Source organism: Cottoperca gobio, chromosome 24 (genome assembly GCF_900634415.1).
Source record: "Cottoperca gobio chromosome 24, fCotGob3.1, whole genome shotgun sequence".
Lineage (NCBI taxonomy): Eukaryota > Metazoa > Chordata > Actinopteri > Perciformes > Bovichtidae > Cottoperca > Cottoperca gobio.
In genome coordinates this window covers 7,060,877-7,075,342 of record NC_041378.1, presented here as the reverse complement: position 1 = coordinate 7,075,342, position 14,466 = coordinate 7,060,877, and the positions used below count along the sequence as shown (strand labels likewise).

At 43.7% G+C, this 14,466-nt stretch overlaps 1 protein-coding gene across 6 annotated transcripts in view; it reads right to left on the bottom strand.

Moving 5' to 3' along the window:
* Window positions 1–770: 770 nt before the first annotated feature.
* LOC115003514 (pleckstrin homology domain-containing family G member 1) overlaps window positions 771–14,466 on the bottom strand; it is a 54,465-nt gene continuing 40,769 nt past the window's right edge. For all 6 annotated transcript variants that reach the window (XM_029425334.1, XM_029425331.1, XM_029425332.1 and 3 more), the window contains 13 exons: window positions 10,884–10,930; window positions 9,273–9,423; window positions 8,824–8,955; window positions 7,924–8,106; window positions 7,725–7,820; window positions 7,254–7,340; window positions 6,766–6,799; window positions 6,547–6,639; window positions 6,388–6,449; window positions 6,100–6,285; window positions 5,871–5,990; window positions 3,941–5,783; window positions 771–3,756 (listed from right to left, as the gene is read on the bottom strand). In XM_029425334.1, the coding sequence (XP_029281194.1) occupies window positions 2,777–3,756; window positions 3,941–5,783; window positions 5,871–5,990; window positions 6,100–6,285; window positions 6,388–6,449; window positions 6,547–6,639; window positions 6,766–6,799; window positions 7,254–7,340; window positions 7,725–7,820; window positions 7,924–8,106; window positions 8,824–8,955; window positions 9,273–9,423; window positions 10,884–10,930 (4,014 nt within the window). In that variant the 3' untranslated portion in view covers window positions 771–2,776. The remainder of the gene's footprint in view (window positions 3,757–3,940; window positions 5,784–5,870; window positions 5,991–6,099; window positions 6,286–6,387; window positions 6,450–6,546; window positions 6,640–6,765; window positions 6,800–7,253; window positions 7,341–7,724; window positions 7,821–7,923; window positions 8,107–8,823; window positions 8,956–9,272; window positions 9,424–10,883; window positions 10,931–14,466) is intronic.

Sequence of the window (14,466 nt, the reverse complement as noted above, 5' to 3'; positions counted from 1 at the left end):
TTCGTTCTTTCCCCTCTTTGTACTTTCATATAATAGTCTTATTTTTGGTGTGTATGTTTTATTAATCACCTGATAAATCAGCTTCTTACTTACCAGTATAAGTAACAAGAAATTGCAGTAAAGAAATGTAAAAAAAATTATGTTTGTGGTAATTTAGAAATTCTGACACCATGAAACTGTTAGCCCACCAGAGAGCATTAACAAAGTGTATCTTTCAACCATCAGGTGTTCTCAGTAAATCTCTTTGGCTATTAATTTGGCTTTGAAAAACAAATTTAAGAGATTCTTTAAATAAAATAAAATAGATGTGTTTTACCCTAAATTAAAAAAACTCATTATCATTGAGGGCAGATCTGATTTAGTCTTTTTTGGACATAATTTCTTAATTACTTTCTTAATTACTTTATCTACTGTAGGCCTAGCTACCAAAATGTAATAACCAATTGATCACCAATCATTATGTTTAATCCTCAAAGAAGTGTGATGATATATGCATTATATTCTGCATGATACAGTATATATATATATATATATATATATATATATATAGAGAGAGAAGTCGGAAAATAATTACTTTGAATCCCCACTGAGCATATTCTTAGAGAAATGTTGACCGTCATATTTTCAGGCTGCGGTGCTTGTAATGGATGTCTCCTTGAAAGGATAAGCAATGAATACTTCCTAGTGATACACATAACCTGTGAATTATAAACGGCTGCTTTTCTGTGCCATATTCATATTTATTCAATGATAACCACAAAAACACAGAGAAGAGTTTAATTTGAATTTATTTCCTCCAATACATTGTTTTGTTGAGCAATGACAACTAGGCAGTTAAAAAAAATACAGTACACTTAACTTAAACATTAAAGCATTATAAAGCATACCTATGGCATACAAGAATAACTTTCCTAAAATGTACATCTTTACAAAGTGTTTACAAATAAAATGTAAAAAAAGACAGAAAAGTGCAAAAAAGAGTCAATGAAGACAATCCCCACCAGTGAAACAGGACAAAAATGTACAATAAAAAAAAAAACATACTTCATATTCCTAACTTGCTTTTGATGCATATTTCCTGATATGAACAGTAGGCCATGATATTGTGCTTTTCAACTTTTCACGTGTTATTTTGATTAGGAACTTGTGTTAAGCAGTGCGTGATAGGAAACCTACTTCTGAAAATATTCACAGTATTTGATTCAAATTTTGTCTGCGCCCCCTAAATCTGAATAAAACTTTTAATAAATACTATATTTTACAACTCGTCCGTGGCTTGAAGTAATAGTGACCAAAACAACAGGGATGCTTTCAAATAAATAGGACAACTTTAGTGATTTTTATTAAGACAGCGTGTGGTAAATACTGGGTCTGCTTCACGAGGAGAGAAAACAATTGTGTTGTGTGAACCTTATCAAAAGTGATCCGACAACTATCTGACTGTGAACTTCTTTCTGTGACTGTGGATGCAATATCAGTAGCGTGACAGTCGGGAGTGTCCCAAAACGTAAACAAAGTAAACAGACTATCCATTTGAGAGGAAAACAAATACACCAAATAATACAGTACTGCAGTCTTTTAACTAACTAATGTTCTCCTTTGTGGTCCCTCTTAAAAACAAAAGTTTAAAATAAGACTTGCTGAGATGCACATTTCACTTTACATGATGGATGCCCCCCCCCCACACCGTGACACGCAGAAACATCTCTGATTTACTCACAGATTCAAAATAAATATGAAGCCCTATGGTTTCTTAGATTATCTAAAATATCGGCATCTTCTCTCGATTTTAAAGCGTGTTATTAACCTATTGATGACAAAGGTGGCAGGTAGAGTGAAACACAATAACTTCAAATAGACTTGCAAGTCTAAGTCTAGTTATACTTAACCTATTGGATCTTAGTCAACATGGTTTCTTTACAGTTGCATCCTTTTTGTTACAATTATTGCTAAAACAAAGCTGTTAAAAGTGACAATATAGCCTGAGTAGCACGTCTGAAGATTGCAAATTTGAAAAGGTTGCTCGTTCAGAACTGTTTGATAGTGTAAGCACAATTAGAAACACTAGCCACCGCTGTGGTTCACAGCTCCTACGCAGGTTAAGATCAACTAGTGCTGAAAACGCAGTTAAAATAACCTTAACGGCAAATTAAAAGAGCTTCAAGAGGTACTCCTGACGTGGCGAGTCATCAGATTTTTGATGCTTGTACTACTGTTTGAGACGTTGGGCACAGACAAGACTTTATTTCTTACAATCGGTAACAGGTATCCTGAACTACTACTGTAACTGTACAACAGTTTACTGGCACTAAGTCCTCCAGCAGAACCAATTAATATGACTCCAATTATCTCTACAAGGCTCACGCGTAAAGCAATACAAGAGAATTCCTCTGAATATTAAAACCCATTTCAGTCACACTGAATGCCTTTTACAAACAACTGAGAACATTTTTGCTTTGACCGCTGACGTTTCACCACCAGATCTGTTTGAAACATACACAAGGAGACTGTTTGGAAGTGCTAAGGCAGCTCTCACATGCAGGCTTTTGACTAGTAATAGTAACCTATCATGTATTTTACATTGAAGCCCTGTGACAGAGAGTTTCAACTATTGCTGCAATCAAAGAAATTGCTTCTGATCTATGTTGAGAGATGTGCTATGTTTGTGGACTATGATGTTGAACCATAGAGGGCATTCAAGGCAAAGCAGCAGTGTCCCTTTTGTTGCTATATGCTGTATGTTTATATATATTTGGCTTGTACGTGTTATAAAGACTCAGGCAAAGCTACTGGAGCTCAGACACTGAAACTTCTCCCTCAGAGATTGGACGATTTTGGGTTGGCTCTGCTGCGGCTCGCTCCACAGGTACTTCTCCAGATGCTCGCGGTCCAGAGATCTCAGCGGGTCGCAGGAGCGCACCGGTGTGCACGGCAGACTCTGGGAGTGTACGAGACCTCGGCTCTGATTGGAGAGGACCGCGGAGCTGCCGTTTCGCTGCGTCAACCTGTCCTGCTCCTGTTCGCTCTCGTCCTCCGAGCGGATCTCTACATAGTCATCATCGTCTTCCCCATCGTCCTTAAAATTAGCCATGTAGTTCTGGGTGGCGGAGAGTATGCTCAGCGCAGAAGCCCGGTTCAGGACGACCACCTGTTGACCATCGTGTAAAGTCAGGTCCGACTGTCCGTGGGTAGAGCGCTCTGGGAGACTACTCTGCCGACCAGCGCGACCCAGACTGGGGCCATGGAGTCTGTCTGTGGGTCCGTTACATTTGAGTCCAGACTGCTGCACCTCCTGCTGCTGGCTGCCCAGAGAGCCGAGTGACTGACAGTGACTGGACGGGGAAGACTTTGAGGAGGGCGAGGACAGAGCGTTAAAGGAAGGATGTCTCTTAATGGAACTGTACACATGCTCCTCCTTTTCGCTCGGCGGCGACATGCAGGAGCTCCATCTCTGGGACGGCGGGCTGGTTGGAGAGGGAGGAGAGGTCTTGAGAGAAGGGATGGAGCAGGCGGAGGTAAGTCTGCGCAGCGGGGTAGAGGACGCTCGAGCGCCGTCCAACTCGATGGACGAGGAGACGAAGCTGACCAGCTCTCCATTGCTGTAAGTGGAGAGAAGCCAGTCCTCCTCCAGGGAGGTCTCAGGCATGGACGGAGAAGACGGCAGCCCTGGATGGGAGTGATGTGGGCCAGCTGGACCGGGAGGATCCTTAAACATTATCTGGTCATAGAGCTGCGAGTACTCTGCTATCCGTGCACCTGAAGAGGGAACACAGAGAGGATGTAAATATCAAATGTGCACAAGCCTAAACAGAATGGCGTATGAGTATCTCCACTAATAGTTAAGATTAGATGTAAAGGTTTGTATGACCTTATAAAAGAATGATCCCAATAAGTTCCATATTTTATCATATGCACAAATAAAGAACTAAAAAACTATTACCTATAGCAGTGCCCCCTTGTTTCTTTTCTTCCAAGATGGCTGCCAGGTCTTTCTGCTTCTTCTCAGCTCTGGTCCGACTACAAGCGTCTCCAGGGTCCATGCTCCTCATGCGCAGCAGCTGGTTGGCTTTCTTGATCTTCTGGCTGTACTGCCGTGCCATCAGGAACACTCGGTTCTTTGATTTCTCCATCTGGTCCAAGTCCACAGACTCCCCCAGCAGGAGAGAGGAGGAGGCCAGCGGTGAGTCCAGACCCGCCAGCTCCCCTGGAAACAAGCTATGAAGGTCTTTGAGGGGAATATCCCTCTGAGGAGTATTTCGTGGAGGAAGCTCCACCAGGTCGTCATCTTCAAGGCGGAAGCTGCCGCTGCTGAGGCGAGCCAGTCTGTTCCGTATGCTCTTCACTGTGCCTGGGAGGGGCTCTGGGGGGACAGGAAGGGGGCGTGACGTTGGAGCAGGGCTGAGGTTTTCTTCTGCAGTGGGGCCTTCACTGTGAAGGTCAGGGAAGTTGATGACTGGGATGGTGAATGACTGCATGGAGGTGACAGGTGGGGCTTTAGGCTGATGTGTTGGGGGACTACTGGTTGGATTGCTGGCTGGAGGACTAATTACAAGGGGGCTCTTTGTGGGGCTGCTCTTGACTGAGGACGCCTTCTTAGGCGACTCGCTGGCACTAACAGGGAAGGCAGCGGGGAGTCTGTCAGCTTTCTTCTCATTGATCTTGATGTAGTTTTCCAGATCGTTCCAGATCTCATCGACTTGCTCTGACATCTTATCCCCTTTCGGCGAGCGCTGAGAGAAAGTCTCAGAGGCAGACGAGGAGGAATAATCCGGCTCAGAGCAACATGGGACAGGGTGGGAAGCGTCATCCTCTCCAAAGTGTAGGCTCTCCTCGGACAAAAACCCTCCAAGGCTTTCAGTCAGATCTTGCTCCCAGGCCTGCAGACTGTCCGTCTCCGTTTTTAGTTTGTTGCCTTCATTCATCCCTTTAAGCTCCGTCGATGGGGGCTCCCTGAAACAGATGGTGTCATAGATGTTCTCCTCCACTATCTTGAGCTCACATGTCCCAAACGGCCTCCCCTCCTGCGTGGAGGACCGGTTGCTATCCGAGGAAGTGTCTGGTTCAATCAAAGGCTCTGTGACCACAGGAGTCTCCGGAGCATTTAGTACCCCTGCTGCATGGCTCGGGGAACCCTGTGCATCTGTGGAAGTTTCTTTTCGTAACTGGCTTTCCTCGGGGTCTCTTCTGACGAGGCCCATTCTCTTCAGGTCCTCGTAGCTGATGTTGTCATACACATTTTCAATATCGTCTATCGTCAGCTGCTCTGCTGACGATGATCCAGATATGTCATTGCTGGAGGATTCAGTGTGGATCACTTCCAAGTTGCTGTTGCCGGCCTGGTCGCCATCAGGACTCTGTGGAGCCTCTGTAGACTTCTCCCCTGCGCTGCTCGCCCTCCGCAGCACCCTGCCTCCATCGGGTGGAGGGTCAACCTGCACACTGGGCACCTGTTCCACGTGCCAGCTGCGGGGTCGAGCCGTCTTGGGCGACGAGGTGGCCTCCGACCTCTCCGAGCGCACCTCTGGTTCTGGTCCGCTCGGCTCCGTCGGGACAAACATCTGGTAGATGTCCTCGTCCTCGTCATCAGGCTGCATGGTTCGCTGGCGGGTGGGGAACATGGCCCTGCGAGCGCGGTGGTCTGCCCAGATGTTCCTCACAGAATGATCACTTTCTGTGACTATAACAGAGGGGACAGGGGTGTCTGGAGGCTCCTCCATCACGTGAGGTGTCCTGAGAAGCGGCGGGTGGTGACTTCCTTCCCTCACTAGGGATTCTCTGGCTTTCTGCGGGAAAGGAAAGCAGAAATTGACGTTTAAAACTTGTCTAAAAACATTGTGATAGAACTATTATTGTGTATTGGTGATTAATACCTGTAGGTCTGAAGAGTTCATGTTGAAGGATTTCCACTGTTCTATACTGTCGACAGATGCCTGAGGGTTCAACCTCTTCCTGCTGCTTTTGCCAGGCACTCGAAGTCGCTTTCCGCCTCCCTGAATTCAGAGTTCCCAGCATTAACAACGTGTTTAAAGGACTAGAGATGAGAGTGGAATCGTACAGGTGAATATGTAATGATGAATGATTGGGCATCTTTAAACTCACCAGGCCACTGTCATCTTCATCATCAGCATCTTGCTGATGTGGCTCCTCTTCTCTGTCACTGTGGTCATAGTGGTCGCCGGGGTCCAGGGACTCCTGTGATTGGTTGATGAGGCTGCGGCTGCGACCGATGGTGCCCAAAGCCAGCTGGGACATTGGCGAGAGCAGGGTGGCACCCAGACTTATCCGCTGGAAAGGAGAATGTTTTTTTTTTTTTTAGTTAAACAACTTCCGTATGAGTATGAGCTTTTCAACCTTAAACTGTTTTCACTATCTCTGGCTATCACTCACCTTTTCGCCGTCGGTGTTCGCAGCATTCTGCTTGGCATTTTTCAACAATTTGGATAGAGGTTCTGGATTGTCAAACAAATTCTTGATTAATTATTGAAGTGCAGCCTTGCAAAAACTGTGTTTTTCAAAAGAATACAGTACATTTATTTTATTTCTTACCTTTCCTGCGTCCTCTACGAGGGGTTGGACCCTCCTTGGTCTGAGGGGAATCCTTCTTGTCTCCATCGGGGCTATAGTGAAACCCGGGATGATCTGGAGAAATTACAAAAAAAAAGATGTTAAATGCATTAAATATGGCTAAGATCATAACATTTATATACATTGTAACTTTGGTTGGATTATATATATATATATATATATATATAAATTGGCACTTACGCATTGCATCCATCTCCAAAATTGCTTGCTTAGCCTAGAATTTGAAAAAATAAAAAAAGATTGTGAGTTCAACAGGTTAGATTGTGGATGAACATAAACTTTGACACTAGGTGGCGCCACATTACAGTCCTCTTTCAACAATTATGCTCAAATTGGAAACTTAACAAGCAGCCCCTTTATGAAATCGCAGTGAACTTTCTCAATGACCTTCACCCTCGGAGAGGAATCCTCAGTTTCCACTTGCACATGACCAAAGGCAGATGAAGAGACAGAAAAGGGATTGTGGTTGAATAAAAATAAACGAGAGGAAGAAATCAGAGCACATAAAAAACAAAAAAGGAAAGTGAGGAGAAAAAGCAGGGGGAAAGAAAGATGGAGATGAAGGAAAAAACAAGTGGGAATGACATTTCTCATACATCCCACTCAAAATCTTTGTTTACGCCATCAGTGAACAGAGAGAGAGCTGTCAGGAGACGAGCTGCTCTTACCTTGGCAGGGATTTTGGCCGGATGGTTTTCAAGTATAAGTCTCTTGAGGTGTAAGATCCACATGCGTTTGTCTTGCTGTGATTTGGCCTGAGGACAGAGCGGGAAACATCAGAAAGAAGATTATATCAGACATGTAGCTTAAAAAAGGCAGCTGGAGGGTTGGGATAAACCCTTAAACATTTGAGACATTGTTTTCCTAACGTCACAGATTATCTTTTGGATTTTTTTTTTTAGAGCTTGTCAGAAACAGTGGTTAGGGAACAACAATGGCCGCCATTAGCCTCTTCAAACATTCAACATGTCTGAGCAACTCAGTGAGGTGAGCCTGGACACCTGCAAATAATCTTCACACTTTATAATAGCACTCTTGCTCAACGCTGCTGGTGGCTGCACAGTTCAAAACGCAACATGTAATTACATTCACTTTGACTTTTGTTATGATGTGTGCTCCATTATGCAACGTTGCTGTACCTGGACCGTGTGCTGAAGTTTGGGATTCTTGTAGTGGAAAACACTGAAACTCAGCGGTTCTTTAGGAATAATTTCCACCAGCATCAGGTTACAGCACTGCAAAAAACAAAGGTAGGAAGCAAGTGGTGTTAAAAATGCTGTTCCCGAGCAGAAACGTCTGTATATTGTTGCATGTCACGCTTCGAGTAGCACGACTGACCAGTATGTGAGCCTTGTACGTGTAGGTTTCTTCTCGTTTCTTGGTGATGAGCAGAAGCTTGTCAAACAGGAAGAGAGTTCTCTCGTTTTTGGCTCGCTGCAGACGAAACGTTCCTTCGAGGACCAACTCTCCGTAGCCGATAAGATCGGGGCCTTTCCAGTTGGTCAGCAGGCTCTGGATTTCCTGCAGAATGCACAGAAATACAGAGAGTGAGGGGAGCCAAATAATAATAATAATTTTAAAAAGCATGTTGCAGAAAAATAAACATTTGACTTCTTACACATAAAAATAAAAGCACTGAACTGATCTAGTTTTTCTAAAAAGATCTGTGTCGTGTGCCACTGGGCGGAGGGCGACACTGACTAGAACAGATGGTTGAGGAAAAGTTTTATTAAAAATGCATACGTGTAAGCAAAAAGATAATGAAGAGGACAAAACAACAAAGACTTCTATAGGGCCAATCCTTTTCCCAACGCTTCCACAAACATTCCTGCATCCATTTGACCCTTGTGGCTCCCAGCTGATAAAAGAAACAAGCTTCCCTTTTATGTGCCCTCCTTATGCAAGGCCATCATTAGCCCAGTGGAAAACGCAGCGACTTGCGTAAGACGTGGGGAGGATCAGAGCCCTGGCCGGTTCAAAGCTAGACTTCACATTACTGTTCTGCAGAACAATAAAAGAATTGGCTCCTTGAGAGGGCTCGAAACTACCGCGCCTGTTTTCGTTATAGGAATAATGAAAGACGTCGGAAATGTGCAGAATACATCATGTAGGAGGTCACGCGCTCAACATTTAATGGATTCAGGAGAGACTTTTGAGCAAGTGGGACAACACCTGTTTGACAAATTGACAAAATTCACAATCTTGCATCTTTCTCATTTCGTGTTTTCGTTGTCGTACCTGCAACCGAACGGCGTGCTCGTGTTTCCTCTTCATGTCGTTGATGTGCCAGGCCACTCTCTGCATGGTGTCTATGGCTTCCTGCACAACCTCGTACGTCTCCGTGTCCTTCTCCATGTGGTTGGCTATCTCCTGCACGGGCGACAAACGCAACACTGGGAGTCAGCACATGCACATACTATATGCATATGCACAGGGATGCATACCAGTGTTTCTGCACATAAACACACACTCATGCGTGCACATGCATACTGAGCACCATATGTCAAAAACATTTAGCTTCTCCAGTGGAGATTGTCATTGGAGCAGATTCAGAAATGAAATCTGTATTGGTATAACAAAACACATTAGTGTGTCCCGGACTTGTGTGTGCCTGTGCTTGCATTTCTGTGGGTAAAAAGTAATTGTTTGCGTGTAAGCGTGTTTTGGAGCGAGGCAGACAGACGTACGTGCAGCAGTAGATGGTACTTGAGGATCCTCTGCACTGGCTTGAGCAGGTAGGAGCCCAGGGGCAAGGAGTGCCTCAGAGATTCCTGGCGCTCGCGGAAAAACTTGGCCAACGCCTTGTTCCTCATGCACTCTGTTAGCACAGCCACCGACCTGTGGAGGCAAAACACAGCGAATAAGATATCAGGGATGTGTAGTAAACCGTAATTTGACAGTGATGATATGTTGAAGTTGTAATGTATGTCCTGACAGACAATACAAGAATGGACTGTCTACATAATTCAGCCTCAGATCTCAATCTCAAATTGCATTCGACACTTTGATTGTTTTCACAGGGAGCATTTATTGATTTTGTTTTGATGCATCTTGGGAAGTATGTAACACAGCAGCACTGTAAGCTTTGTGAGACCTGCATTTACTGGTTACTGGGGCTGCTTTACTGTGTGGGGAAGAAAGAGTCTTTTTCACAAACGAATGAAGGCTGTGTGTGTTTGTGTGTGTGTGTGTGTGTGTGTGTGTGTGTGTGTGTGTGTGTCTAAAACGTGCTAAAAAACTGAGAAAAACAGTTGTTAATTGCCAAAAAACGTTCTTCCTGTGTATGTGTTTGTACGTGCGTGCGTGTGTGTGTGTGTGTGTGTGTGTGTGTGTGTGTGTATGTGTTTGTACGTGCGTGTGTGTGTTTGTACGTGCGTGTGTGCGTGTGTGTGTGTGTGTGTGTGTGTGTGTGTGTGTCTGCATTTCTAAATTCCAGTGAAGCTCCACACAGGCCTCACATTGTTCTGGAGGAAACCCGACCTTAGAGTGCAGTATGACCATGATACATCTGCAAACCCTGTGTGTGTGTGTGTGTGTGTGTGTGTGTGTGTGTGTGTGTGTGTGTGTGTGTGTGTGTGCATCTGGCGTGTGTGACCTTGGTTGGGGTCACCAGCTGTGGTGTGGATGTGGAGAGGGTCTATCCCTAACAGCTGACAATAGGCCCTTCACACACAAACTGTCATACGCAACGCACATACATACACACACAATCAGCATTCAATTAGTAATCATTAGCTTGTAAATAGTTTCTTCTTCTTCAGAAAAAAAGGTAGCCAGAGGAGAAGGTGTGTTCGATAGGTGCAGAGCATCTTGGCATGAAGAATAGCCTCACGTTTCAAACACAATATACACAAAAGAACTCTTCCCATAGGACCACACTCGCACAAAGCTTACTAAAACATTTACAGCGTTCGGTATGATAAGGTGACAACTGGAATACCCCATCTGTCAGTGTGTGAGCTATAACTCTGTCAATAGGCAGCGAATAAAAGAATGGAAGGGGGGAAAAAAGGGCACGAAGGAGGGAGGGAGGTAGAGAGACACCCTGAGGCACAACTGAAGGTAGACACTTTGACTCCTGCCGAGGTTATGTCTGTCAGTTCGTCAGGGAGGGGATAAAGGTAATGCATTGATCGACGTACACAATGGAGCTATGCGAGACGCTGGGAAGACGATGTGCGCAGGCGAGATCAAGATCGGGTGACTGCAAAAAGATGGATTTTGTACAGTAGACGGTTGATAAGCAGACATTAAACACACACACACACACACACACACACACACACTTGCTGTCTTACCGTGGGTAGTTGGTGCAGTACTGAGTATAAATGTGGAATTCTTCACTCTGTAAAACACAACAAGGACAAATAAGTTGATGCATTGAAGTGACAGGAAATAACGGGAAAATAGTCAAGAGAAGAAAAGGTGAAGTCATGTTGATGTAAATGTGTGTGTTCACTTGTGTGTTGTGCATTTCTGAAAACATTTTGGGTAGATTTTGGTGGTTTTTCGACTCAGCGTAATTACAGCACACCACTAATGAAAAGGCCCCATGAAGTATGTTTGCAAGTTTTTGCTCTTTAACAACAAATCATGAACTTTGTTTACTTTATCGTGAGCTTTTACGGTTAGCACATCTCGACTCTCGGACAAACTGCCTGACGAGCTCAGATTTGTAATAATCAGTATCCTCTTTTAAAATCTTTTTTTATATTTTAAGACTTTTATAAAAAATATATAGCTATTTAATCTGGATAATTTATTCGCATGCGTGTATGTAGTACATGAATGTATGAAACGATCAAATGTTTTTTCTGCACAAGTGCTATATGAACAAACTTTATCATCATCGTTATTATTATTGCTGATCATGCAGGCTAAAAACTTAACATTATTATCATTCTACATTATTAACACAGTTTAGTTACAGACTTATTCATAACAATAAAGCTCATTTGCCAAAACTTAATGCAGACTTGACGTTCACAAAGTTGGATTACACAACCAAAGCAAAAGTCTGCAAATAAATCTTCACATCATAAGAAAATGTTTTGAACACAATGGCTGCCTGGAGACTGAGAACAATTTACGTTTCCAAACACAGCAGCACAGTTTGCTAAATGATAAGTTGTAATACAAAGTATATTTGCTTTGTAATAAATGGCATGAAACATACAGAACCACTGGTACTGAACAATGCTTTGCATGTGCAGCGGCCCGGTGCAGTTTTGATGACTGGCCCGGTTACTTTGTGTTTACGCACTCCGAGCGCTCAGACAAGGCATCCTCTCTCCTCCGTTCGCTACTAATTGAAAGTCAACCCTGTAACTTATGATTAGCCTGCGTCCTGGCCTTTAAGTCTCTGTTGATCCCAACGGCCCTGAGTGCTCAGATTATATATATATCCCCTCGTACTTCATCGCCGCCTCTATAATTGAGACTTTTCCCTTACATTGCACGCCTCTCTGAACATCAAAGACGTCAGAGACAGCGCTGACTTATCAAAGCTAGAAAATTAACCTCTCTCTGCTGCTCTCAGAAACTTTGCTCTCAATCTCTATATCGTTCACTCTTTCTCCTGATCCCTGTCATCTCTTCATTGATCTTTTAGGGATATTCTGCACATTTTCTCGCATTCCTCCTCTTTTCTATTCATCTCTCCCTCTCATCGTGCTCTCGCGGAGGCCTGGCCATGAACCACTTTCTGCTGCATAACGTGACAGTCTAATTGAAATCTATTTGTGTCCATAAACACTTGGGGGTCGCAGGATGCGGAAATCCATCAGGAAGCAGCAACACACACACACACACACACACACACACACACACACACACACACACACACACACACACACACACACACACACACACACACACACACACACACACACACACACACACACACACACACACACACCTTATGTTCCTTGCTGTAGGTAAATATACATTCCTATTCAAGCCACAGGGAACAATTCAAGCTACCCCCACAAACACAACAGTGCATCCCAAGTCAATATAGTGAGGATAAAAACACACGCACACACAGACAGACAGACTCATGATTTGTTAGCCCGAGGTGCTCTGTGGGAAACGTCCTAAATTGAAGAGCACAGCTCTCCTCCTCGCCTCCAGTCTGCCGCCACAGACCGGGTCTAAACACAACCAGATGTGCCACCATCGATTTCTGACGACACACACTCCTAATACACACTCTTAATGTCCCTCCGCACCGTGGACACAAGACCACAAGATACATAAATGCTTTTTTTTGATGGACACAAATTTGTGCAGAGCATGCACGTCTGCACACACAGACTTTGTCATTACAGCTGACATGTCTGCACGCACTCTTTGAACCCAGCCAGGAAAACCTTGAAATAGCTCAGATCTACAATATACTTCCCTTTTAGAAATATATACAAGCGAAGCTAAATCATATAATCATCATATCCATGTGCTGCATGTGGAAGTTATGGCTCCTATACTTGATGAAAACGATCCTTTTCCAGAGTATCAAGACACAAATGCTATAGAACGATTTGAGCCACTAATCACTGCTCAGTGAGACAAGGAACGGTCGAGTTGTATCAGCACCCACTAAACATTTCTTATGAGAAAGATGTAAAGTTCTTTGTTGATTTGTCGAGAATGGACTAGTCACAGCGAGTCATCAGGAAAGCACTGAACTCGACACAATCACTTGAGGCGGAAAAAAGAAGCTTAAGATCTTTTTGTAATTGTACTCCTTGTGCTTCAGTCAGCATGTAGCAACCCATAAAACACGTTAACGGCTTACTCATCACATTGCACAGTTAGGATTTAGGCCAACAGAGAGGAACATGAGGATAGGTCGCCAATTATCTGTGAGAGAGGGCGAGATGATTCACTACTAGATATGTCTCTTCTCTTCAAACACTGTGTTGGGTTGTGATTCTTCGATGCTCAGAATAGAAAAACTTCAGCAATACAAGATAACTCCGATTATTATTCTGGTTACATCCCTTTTAGCAGAAGTCAGCCTGTGAAATGATGACAAGCACACACACATGCATGCACACACACTTCAATGTTAAGGGGGCGTGGTGGTCAGTGGTGACTAAATATTTCCAGGCGGTGGTCTGGCTGCAGACCAGGCACTCGTATAACTGTATCAAAACGACAGAATCCTAAACACAGCTTTCACCACCAACAACTACTGTATGTTCACCTCAATTATTTATAATATGCATATGAATATGTAAGGGAATCTAATGCATTATTTTGGATATTTAAGCATGGAGACATTGGTCCACTAGTAGCTGCTCTTTAGATCGCGTCAAACGATCTTCCTCAGCACATGAAGTTTGCTCAGTTGCCGTACGATTGTAGTCGTCTAGATTTTCCTTCTTCTTGTTATTTAAAAGAAGGAATTCTTGTGCCATTTCCAAGGTCAAAGACTCACTTTCAATCTCAACTTTTAAACCACATGTACGAGAAGTCTTAAAAGCTGCTCAGATCATTAAAAAACACCTTGAGAAATGGAAACACTTCATCTGCAGAGGCTCCAGAGCTACAAATAAACCTTGTGGCTTTCTAACAAAAGGTCAAGAATTAACTAATTTCAATCTCAATGGAAACATGTTTTCATAAAGTAAAGTTTGGGTTGTGTAATACCGGTGCGGTTGAATCTGTAGGGACCATAATAAATGTTCGTTTTAGATTAAATTGGACAAAATTAAATGCACTATTTTTATATTTTGAATCCTGACCAGCATGTATGCACCAGATTGTGTGTGTGTGTGTGTGTGTGTGTGTGTGTGTGTGTGTGTGTGTGTGTGTGTGTGTGTGTGTGTGTGTGTGTGTGTGTGTGTGTGTGTGTGTGTGTTGGACAGGACCTGGAGC